Below are 11,491 nucleotides of genomic sequence, written 5' to 3' on the forward strand. Positions count from 1 at the left end.
TCATTGTAAAATGTCTTTTATGAACAAGGTTTCTGCACAAACCTTAAAAAAGCTTTGGACATTTGTCTCAGAAACTTGCACAATGTTTTGTAAGAGAGTCCTCTGGTCATGTGATTATTATACAGATTAATCACAGAAAAATCATCATAAATGACTGAGACTGGTGAAGCCTCTATAAACTAAGAAGTTAATAAAAAAATACTGTCTTTTCTCCGTGAAGTTCCACAAAGCTGTTCACTTTTCATCGTCCGGTCCCATTTTATTAGTAAAGAATGATGTATTTCACCACTTGTTGTAAGCTGTTAAGTGTCTGCAGTCTCTTTCTGTGTGGCCGATGTGTACTGTTGTGTGTCATTAAGAGATCAAGACTAGTCTCATTTTAACAATGGACTATCAGCTGTTAAAAATCCTATCTCATAACAATTTTCTTCTACATTGGTGGGACAACGAGACCAGTCATTGCTAGAGGAAAAAGAAGGACAAAAAAGAATTCTGTTAATAAATAAATACATGATAAACAGTAAATAATTCATATGTAATCATGCAATAACTCTCTCTCTCTCTCTCTCTCTCTCTCTCTCTCTATATATATATATATATATATATATATATATATATATATATATATATATATATATATATATATATATATATATATATATATATATATTAATGTAAGTAAACCCCTCACATTTCAGCAACCATTTTAGTATAGCGTCTCAAAGAACAATACTATAAAATGAAACGTTGATATATATTTTTAATTAGTTACTGTGTAGCTTGAATTGCAGTACAGATTTACTGTTCTCTGAAAATAACTCAACATACAGCCATTATTGTCTAAATAACTGGCAAGAGAAGTGAGTACACCCTCAGTGATACCAGCTTCATGTCGTGTAATCATGCAAAGCCACATGTCCTGTTCATCATGTTCAGTTTTTTGTCTGCTTGACAGAACCATACAAATGTGTGTATTTTGTATTAGAGCAGTTAAAATTTGGTGCTTTGAGTCCAATTCTCTCATACTGACCACTGGATGTTCAACATGGCACCTCATGGCAAAGTATTCTCTGAGGATTTGAGAATTAGAATTGTTGCTCTCCAAAAAGATGACTATGCTATAAGAAGATCAGTAACACCCTGAAACTAAATTACAGTACTGTGGCCAGGGTCCTAGAGAGGTTTTTAAAGATGGGTTCCACTCAGAACAGACCTCACAAGGGTCCACCAAAGAAGTTGAGTCCTCATGCGGTGCAGAAGCTGCTTTAAAATTCGGATGAATGAGTGCTTCCAGCATTGCTTTAGAGGTTGCAAAAGCGGAAGATCCCCATGTCAGTGCTCAGACCAGTGCTCAAACAAGTCGGTTTGCATGGCTGTCATCCCAGAAGGAAACCTCTTCTGAAGCTGTCTCACAAGAAAGACTGTCAACAGTTTGCTGAAGACAACCTGTCCAAGAGCATGAACTACTGGAACTATGTCCTGTGGACTGATGAGATTAAGATCAACTTGTTTGGCTCAGATGGTGTCCAGCATGTGTGGTGACGCCCTGGCGAGGACAACCAAGAAAATTGTGTCTAGCCTTAAGTCAAGCATGGTGGTGGTAGCATCATGGTCTGGGGCTACTTAAATGCTGCTGGTACTGGGGAGCTGGAGTTCATTAAGGGGGAAACATGGATTCCAACATGTACTGTGACTTTCTGAAGCAGAACATAATGCTAGAAACCTAAAACTGGGCCAGACGACAGTTTTCCAACATAATAACAACCACAAACACACTGTTCAGATGACAAATGCCTAGATGAGGAAGCTGAAGGTGAAGTTGATGGAGTGGCCAAGTACATCTCCAGATCAAAACCCTATTTAGCACCTGTGGGGCATCGTCATGTGGAAGGTGGAGAAGTGCCATGTGTCTAGCATCTAGCAGCTCCGTGTTATCATTATGGAGATGGGGGAAGAGGATCTCAGCAACAACCTGTGCAGCTCTGGTGAATTCCATGCCCAGGTGAATTAAGGCAGTGTTACTTAACAATGGTGCTTACACATATATTGACACTTTGAACAGTGTTTACATGTTGACTTAGGGTGTACTCACTTTTGTTGTCAGCTAGTTAGACAATAATTGCTGCATTGAGTTATTTTCAGAGAACAGTAACTCTATACTGCTACACAAACCGCACACCGGCTAAAATATACCCAATTTTCATTTCTATAGTATTGTCCCTTAAGAAAATATACTACAATGGCTGCTGAAAGGTGAGCTTTCTTTTTTTATGAAACAGAATTTTTATTTCAGTGGTTGTCACCTCTGAAGCCATTCCCTCCTGAAGTGGGACAGACAGGTGAAGGTGAGCCTTGTGGTCTCAAGACAGGAGCAAAAGCACTTTTCTGTTTGGTTGCTGATGGAAAAGATGAGAAAGGCAGAAGAGAGGAAGATGAACTAGAGCCTGGTATAGTGGGACTCGATGGCATAACTGAAAAAGAGAGAAACAGGGTGGAGGATAGAGTTAAAAGCCATATTTATTTCTTGATACTGATGAACAGACACAACAGAATGTTAGATGTTAGCAAATAAAAGACACCTCCTCTTTGACACTTTAAATCTTTAAAAATAAGGTCCAGCTGTATAAAATGTAGGTCTAATTGTATAAATGTACAATTTTGAAAAACAGTTAAAAAATGTTTATTCTTCTTATTGGACTGTTTTCACCTTATAGGAAATCGAGAGCAAACAAATCATTATACTAGACAAAGCTTTTTATGCAACAGGGGAAACCTTTTGGTAAATGGCAAAAACTCTTACAAACAAATTACTCTGAAATGTGTCACTTTATAAAAAAATTAAAAAAAAAGTCTTCACAACAGTAAAACAACAGTCTTTACCATAAGGAGAGCTGTTTGGGGAGGCACTGCTGAAACCAGGAGACCCAGGCATGCCTAGACTACCCATGGGTACAGCACCATAGCCTCCACTCATGCCTCCTCCAGAGCTGTAGGTGGACTGCTGAGGGGTGGATGCAGATGGGTAGCTCCGTGGTGACAAACTTGTAGAATTACGCATGTAACCTTTACAAGAAGACAGACAGATGTTGGTAACAGTCTGCAACTATTTCAAATGAATTAATCAGTGTGCCTGTCAGTACTTGTTTTAATCTTTTTCATTAGTACACTATATTTAATATGCCTTGTTACACCCACTATTGACTGGACCTATCCATCCTGTTGCTTTGAGATATTTGTCCTAACATACTATGTAATAATGTGTCACATGTAAGTGTTTGCTGAGTCGGCATAACACACTCTAAAATACTGTTCATAACATTCTTTGGACTCCCTCACCTTGGCCACTGCTTTGTCCGGGGTCGCCAATGCTCACACCCAGCTGAGATGGGTAGGAGCTTAGTCCCATGACACTGCCATGCACTGGGGAGCTGGGCAGAGCCTGTAGTTGACTGTGGGGCCGTGGCACACTGTACAAAGCTTCAGCAATGTCTGCTGCCCTCTTCAGCAACATGTCCTAAAGCCAAATAAGACAAAAAGCGTTATACATATTGAGTGTATAAAGCTATGTTATGCACTTATATGTATGGTGCTTTCATGATTCTATTTAAAGCTTCTTCCATTTGGAATGATACCTTCAGGATGTCCATTTCCCGAAAATATTATGCTCAAGCCTTAACCTGTCATTGTTTCACACTTGAGTACAGCAGTCTTTCATGTTTACCTGATTACTGTGTGTATTTCCATAGACTGCTTCCACAAGATCTGCTGCCCTTTTAAGCAGCATCTCCTAAGCAGAAAACCAGAAAAGTGGTTAAACACTGTCAGTGCACATGCAAGAAAGTGATTTAGATGTTCAGTGTAGCAGGAAATTCCATACTTTTGCCAGTTTGTCAGGGTCCCCAGGATGTCTAGGAATAACCTTTTGAAGCCTCTGAAAGCCATAGTCTATGGTTGGTTCATTCAATGCTAAAGATAAATCAATCAGAGTCAACAGTAGAAAAGAGTATATTTCAAAAGGCACACATAGAGTCATAAAATATATTAGAAAATGTATGTTAATTAAATTAGGGATATAAAATGTACAGAATAACACTAACATTAAAGAAACACCAAAAACTTTCTGCATACCTGTGTAAATAAATCTTCCTGGAGCTCCTTTGCAGAACTGTTTTGATTTGTAGGACAGTGTGACTTCCACTACCCCTGGAATGTGTCTTGGTGGTGTCTGAACCCGGATTGCATGAGGAGTGATTAACTGTTGAAAAACACACACAGTTATCAGTTAAATTCAAGACTGATCAGATCCTGTGATTAAAACAGCTCTAGAAGATACTAACATGACTAATCAATTTATTAAATTGATCTTTATAATATAAATATAAAAAAAATAAAGTTCCATCACACAAATAAACAGGAGATCAGATGAATGATTGTAGGGAAGCTATGAAAGTCTAATATTTCTTACCTCACTCCACACCAGCATGCTCCCAAACACAACCTGCAGACCATCAAAGAAGTTCTCACCAATGATGATTACCATCGCTCCACCTGTGGTCCAGCCCTCACTTGGGCTGATGGCTTTTATACATGGGGTGGCTGTTTATGTAGAAAGAGATTATTCATGAAGATTATTATGTCATGGTGACAGAGTTGTACTTATGGTGCTGGAATCAATGTTAGCATTAAACTATTTGAATGCATATTTGTATATGATGTATATTCTGTACTGTGCAAAAAAATAAAATTAAGCCAATTTTCCCCGTGACAATTTATAAAAATAAAAAAAAAGATATAATTAGTAGAAATTGAGTTTTCATGTAAAAAGACAAAACACCCATTTCTTACTCATCTCACCGTATTCCATAGTGTTCTCTAATGACTCCCCTGGCTCCATTCTTCGTGCTCTTCGGCCATGCTTGGAGTTGTTGTGTACAAACATGTTATCAGATACTGCAAGAACATGACCATCCACACTAACAGTGCTTGAGAGGACCACCTAACAGGAGAAAAGAGGTTTAAATGTTTTGTAAAGCATTCAGGGGGTTTTATTGCACTGGTGCATCGTATGCTTCCCATTTAAATACCCCTCAGTGGCACTTATGATTCATGGAAAATTGACTCTCCTTAACCCATGCAATATTTAATATAATTATAAATACAAAGATTTTCTTCCATCTTTTTATACTTGTTTGTTCTGCTCTCAGCCATAATTCTTAGTATCCTTGAAGATTCTCCCTAATTGTCCATTTCTCTGTTCCATCAACATCTCCTTATATTTTTCAAGTCGAGTCAAGAAGCTTTTAGTGTCATTTCAATCATATATAGTTGATGCAGTACATGATGAAATGAGCCCTGTTGCTACATAAAAACAACATGAAGCTACATAAAAAAAAAAAACACAGAGCTAAGGACTAAAGTAAGTTGTTCCAGCCACATAAAGTGCATCGTGTGCAAACAGTGTAGACAATAGACACTGCAAACAGACAACCCAAGACAGTGTGGAACAGATACACAAAACCTAATAGCACCGACCAGTAAACCTACTGTATAATGTGTTAAACGCTGCCAGTAAAATCACTGTATAATGTGTTAATATGCTATGGCCTATGAGCAGGAGGTGCATAGGAAGTCTCTGTGGTCCACCTCATCTCTCAAAGCCATCAACCATATGGAGGGAATCTCTCCTGGTTTCTTTAGAATATACTGACTGATGGTGTGTTCTGACCTTTTAATATCACTCCTAAAAGCACACTGACCCTGTGATGCACTGGAATTTAATGCAAGGTGTCTCATGGCATGAAATCAATGTAAAATAAGAGTAATGAAAGTTTAGGGGATAAATGAAAAGGAAGAAACCTATTAGATTTAATAGAAATGGTCAAATGTTTCAGGTGGCTAGATGGCAAAAGGCAGAGGACACTGTTTATTCTCTAAATAAATAATTGTAAATTAGTGCTTCTGTAGAGGGATGCACAGAGGTGTGGGACCCACGTGGAAGTCATTTCTCAGCATGAGTCAGAGGATAAGAGTTAAAACAAACACGATGGAAGGAAAGAAGACGGGATAGTAAAGGAGGGCAAGAGGAAGGGATGTCAGAATGGGGGCGGGTGGTAGTGAAAGACATGGAGGAGGAAGTGAGGAGGGAAGGTCCCTAGTGAGTACTTCCTGGGTCATGGAACCTGACCTCCCACATCTGGAACCAATCACTCAAATCTTGACAACTTCCTGAAACATCTCGGCTTATTTCCTCCACTCTCTACATCTCCCAGTTAACCCACACCTTCTACTTCTCATTTTCCTTCACTCTCACTCCCCTTCTCACACCCTCTCTTTCTCTCTCTTATTTTATCCATTTTTAGCCATCCTTAAATTACTCTTAAAACATACAAACGTATAGATACATTTTGAAATATAAAAATATTAGAGTATAAAAAATCAATTATGGACTAAAGAAAAATGAAGAATTTGCTGTTTATCCTATAACCCTAGAGTACATAACTGTTATATGATTACAATCAAATAGTTAATAGTTTTTAACACTGGAGCCACCGAAAAAGACGGCCGCTGTGCATTTGCTGTAAATGTCTTCTGTAGCTGCAAATTATATGAAATGTTCGGGTTGGTTTTGTACCTGAAATCGTCTCATATCTCTTGGGTTCCCTGCTGTCTTCAGACAATTTTGGTTACACTTGAGAAAAAACTTCAAGAAAAATCTGTGGGGAACAGAACACAAAAATAGACTTTAATACATGTTGGCCAATGAAAAATTCAAAAAAAAAATCTTCTGTTTTATTTACAGATAAACGATTCAGATAGAAAAAATGATTAATGAAAGAACAAATGAAGACATAAAATAATCCAATAATCCAATAGTTCTACTTTTTAAAGACTAACATTTAAATACATCTGAACTTAATACAAGAAATACTCAAAACAGCAGTATAGGCCCAGGGGACAACAGTATCCCACAATGCAGTGCGTGAAACTCCCATGGGGCAGGTCTGTGAGTATGCAGCTGGCAGAGTGGGAAAGGGAGGCATGTACATCTTACAGCATATAATTTAATTTTTATACTGATTTGTTGCGATAGTGTGTTCTTAGGTGTGAATTTGTGTGTGGTGTACTAAAGTAAACATCAGTGTAATATATCGGAGGACATGACTAAAAGAAATGAGGGAGATGAGGAGTAGAGAAAAAGTGGCGGAGAAGAAAAGACTTCAAATCACAAGAGTGTATCGTCCGGCAATATGGTACTGCTGCCATGGCAACCCAGATCTGCCGCAATCCCAAAGTCCCCAATGTAAAGCAAGGAGGGACAGAAATGTAAAAAATTCAACTGGGAACTAATATTCCAACAAAAGACCGACTGAGAGAAGAGGCAGAAAGAGAGTCTAATTTATATGGAATTGTATGACAAATCCTAATATAAAGTTTGTGTATTTTCTATGACAGACTAGACCAGGATAATAATGAAAGCTTAGCATCAGGACAGTGCCCTGTCATTTTCTTTTTAGTTATTTAAAGTGGAGTAAAGACTGTAGATTGCAGCAGAATTGAATTTGAACACAACCTTCAATCCAGAAATGTAACTGTTTAAGATATTACAGTGTTTATATTTGAAAATCATTTGATTATTTTCATATTGCTGTGATACAAACAATCCTAAAGCAATAATGAACAGTTTGTCCATGTTTTCAAAAAGACATAACTCCTGCAACACAATGACTTTTTCAAGATTCTCACATTCATTTAGATACCTAAATTTGTTTAGATAAATATAGTGTGGAAAAGAGGTGGATATCAGTAGATAATCTAGAAATTTTTTTAATAAAGAAAAAGTGGATTTTATTGCCATCCTGTGTCACGACCATATACAGATGTCCACAGTTCTATATGCACAGCACTAATGATAAGTTGCTTAATTTGCACTTAAACAACATGTTATAAACAATACTTTCCTTTTGCCTTTTTACATTTTTTTATATTCATTTTCAAGGCCGTACAATTCCCACTGGAAGGAAAACCAACCCATTGCAGGTCACTATGAATATATTCACACACTCATTCACACACTCATTTACACCCGAAGGCAATTAAGCACAGCTAACTAACCAACTTAAATGTAAGGAACAAATATGAAAAAAACATACACATAAAGTAACCTGAGCTCAAGATCAAATCACGGACACACAGAGCTGTGAGGTCAATGCCAACCTCTGACTGCCCACATTCCTGCATTTTCTTAATTTAACCAACAATATTACCAATATACACTTTTTGTGAAAAATTGTGCCTTTAGAAATTGCACTATTTCAGTCATCTGTTTACTTTTTAAACATAAAATGTATCTATCCTGAATTTTTATTAAATTTTATTCAACTCAATTATTATTGTTTTAACTGCATTTGCAGGTTACCTGGTAGACAGCAGAGAGTTACTAAATGACAAACTGCTCCTTTGAATTTCTTCATCTACTGGAATGTTACTTCTAGACAACTTTTTTGTTGAAATAAAATTCACCCACCCTGTTCTCATCCTTATCCATTTGATCAACTTTTCACCCCTAAAAGAGTCAGCGGTACCCAGCTGTGAACAGCTAAAATTAAGCACGATGGCCACGGACACATTAGCATGCATTAGTCACTTCCCCCTCCCTGCCCACTTAGCATGCAAATCTCCCAGGCTCAGTGCCTCGCACCTTCTGCCATGCATCCATTTGCTGCAATATAATTAGAGCTATCTTGCATAATTAATTAGGCCTCCCAAACATCCCTGTATTGCAACACAACATCCCTCCACCCACCCAATCTCAGCTGTTCTGCAAGGGAAAGTTTAATATCAACACATATCAACCATTGTTGTGGTTTGTTGTGGTATTTAGATTTAACAGATGGAGGGGTTGGGAGGAGTAATGGTAGGCTTTGATAAATGTGTGTTCATTAGTAAACACATATATTTATGTAAGTTTAAAACAAGAATTTGATCAATTGTGAAATGATTACTCTATTAACTCATTAAAAATGTGTAATATTTATATTTCTGCATTAATAGCACTACAATCAGGTGGACATTAATGATTCTTTTTAAACCTCCCTTTTATATAAAAGCACAATGTTGCAGAAGTGAAAGCAATGGCCCCATTCTGAGCTGCAGATGTCACTGGGTGTATTAATCTATAATGTCAGGCAACGGTCAATTCCCTTTGCATCCTTAGGAACACTTGTTAGGAAACAAAAGGTATGGTTGAGTCTTAAGCCAGGGGATCAGTTTCCACAGTGCCTCAGAGGGAGTCCCTGGCCAGGCCTCTGAATGGCCTTTGTGTGCATCTGCCTCACTTCTCAAGACCAAACACGACACTCTCAGCATGGAACTGCCTTCTAAGAGTGACAACTTGCTTAATGTAGAAAAAACAGGCATAGTGCACAAGCAACAACACAGTCCATAATGTGGCTATAGATGGGATTTAGCAAAAGCTGTGGCATTTACTCTGAATATTTGTAAACATAAATACATTTACGGTTGTCTATAATTGATTATGTTGTGGTAAATAAATGATATATAAAAAATATTAGTAAAATAATATTGACTTTAGAAGTAATATTCACATAAACGAATGTATGTGTGAAGTTCAGCCTGATTATGTGTTATTTATTTACAATGTTATATCTGATAAAAAAGGTTTGATTAAAACTATGATAATTAAGAATTACAACAAGATATAATATAATATAATATAATATAATATAATATAATATAATATAATATAATATAATATAATATAATATAATATAATAATGATAATAATAATAATAATAATAATAATAATAATAATAATAATAATAATAATAATGATAGGAGTATAAAGTATTTACAAAAAATGGCAAAAAAAACCTCATAAAGAAAGAGAATGACCAAAAGAAGAGTTGTGTTGGTGTTTTAAGATTTAGGATGATCACTTATCAAAATCCCTCTCCTCCACCTAAACCCTTTACCCTCCCTAGAAAAACAAAACAGTGTCATGACATGGAGGGATTCAGGGGGGAGGAAAATTAGGAAACCAGATGTGAGGCATTAAAAATATTGACATGCTGAAAGATTCTCCAGCACCACTGATGACACAGTGAACTGTAAGTCACAGACACATACACGTGTTCCTATTTAAACTTGACTATATTCCAGCATTATTTTGTATACCATTAAAAGTTTGTGAAAATCCAATAACATCAAACCCATCTTGTTCATATGTGCAGATCATTTATAAATGGCATTTATAAACCTTGCAAACATTGCTGGCTTTAAATGAACAGATAGATGTTAACTAAATTGCACATGAACACATGTCAGGGAGTTTTGCTCGGCACTGTCCCTACTGGATTACTCATTAGTAACAACATAATAGGGACTAATTTATGACACTAAAATTTACAGTTGCAGTCTATTTCATTCTGTTAAGCTCCTTGAAGCAATGTTACAAATAAAAATACATTAATTTGAATTGAATTGAAAATAACAATGTAACAATGTGCATGAGCAAAAACAAGCATCATTTTGTGCTTTAAAAAGTTATCAAAAACATTTTGAAGTGTTTTCGGGTTACAAATAAATATACTCCACATAGTTCTTTATATAATAGGATGACTTTCTTTATTGCCTCAAAAAGGGGAAAGTTGTAGGTGAGTGTGATGCATGCTGGGGGAAGGAGGGGGGTGTTGAAGAGTCAGTCATAAATACTCTGGTCTCCCAGAGTCCCATGGCAGACCAGGGCTAGACTGGTCATGGGGGTTAACACCCTGTGCAGGTGACCTCTGACCCCGCTAACAGGGTGCATAGAGCAGAGTGGCTAAAGCGATACCCCGTCACCACATACCACACCGGGACCTTTCACACCCCGGCTCCATGAGTAAACGAAATGAAAACAGCACCAGGCATTTTCCAGGGCTCTCACCTTTCCATGTCAGAATTTGCCTCCTTGTGAAACACTTAAATTAAGGCTTTTTTTCTTAACACACACTGTAAATGGAATCCTGAGGTTGCCTGATTTATTCTATTCAGCCCTCACTGTTAGGGTCTCCTTGTATGAGTTACCAACATTACATCAGTGTGAGTTTTTTTCTACTTAAACACATACTTTAAATAGATTCATCGGACATTATGACTTCTTCATTTCATGCATTGAACTAGCATCTATAATGGGTCAATCATCCAAATAAGAAAGTTTCTCGATCCTTGGAATGATCTGAGGATAACAGCAAACGTTTCATTTATTTGCAGAGGAATTTACACACCCTGCAACAGCTGAGGCAGTGAAATTCAGAATTACCTTCAGTTCGTCATGCAGTGTTAAATATGGGCATCACTGAGGACATCTAGCAAGGTTGAGTCGAGGGATAAGTATTTAACACAGTACCCAGGCAACTCAACATTATTTATACTGAAAAATTTCTCAAATCTAAATAATCATTTAAGGGACTGAGAAAAGAAGATTAATGGA

General features: G+C 37.0%; 1 protein-coding gene across 1 annotated transcript in view; it reads right to left on the reverse strand.

The window, feature by feature from the left end:
* Positions 1-30: 30 nt before the first annotated feature.
* ebf2 (EBF transcription factor 2) overlaps positions 31-11,491 on the reverse strand; it is a 23,038-nt gene continuing 11,577 nt past the window's right edge. The window contains exons 7-16 of the mRNA XM_083526975.1: positions 6,632-6,713; positions 4,855-4,996; positions 4,466-4,596; positions 4,129-4,255; positions 3,878-3,966; positions 3,722-3,787; positions 3,337-3,514; positions 2,881-3,063; positions 2,304-2,471; positions 31-462 (exon numbers count right to left, since the gene is read on the reverse strand). Coding sequence (XP_083383101.1) covers positions 431-462; positions 2,304-2,471; positions 2,881-3,063; positions 3,337-3,514; positions 3,722-3,787; positions 3,878-3,966; positions 4,129-4,255; positions 4,466-4,596; positions 4,855-4,996; positions 6,632-6,713 — 1,198 coding nt within the window. The 3' untranslated portion in view covers positions 31-430. The remainder of the gene's footprint in view (positions 463-2,303; positions 2,472-2,880; positions 3,064-3,336; positions 3,515-3,721; positions 3,788-3,877; positions 3,967-4,128; positions 4,256-4,465; positions 4,597-4,854; positions 4,997-6,631; positions 6,714-11,491) is intronic.

Source organism: Silurus aristotelis, assembly GCF_946808225.1.
Source record: "Silurus aristotelis genome assembly, chromosome: 23".
Lineage (NCBI taxonomy): Eukaryota > Metazoa > Chordata > Actinopteri > Siluriformes > Siluridae > Silurus > Silurus aristotelis.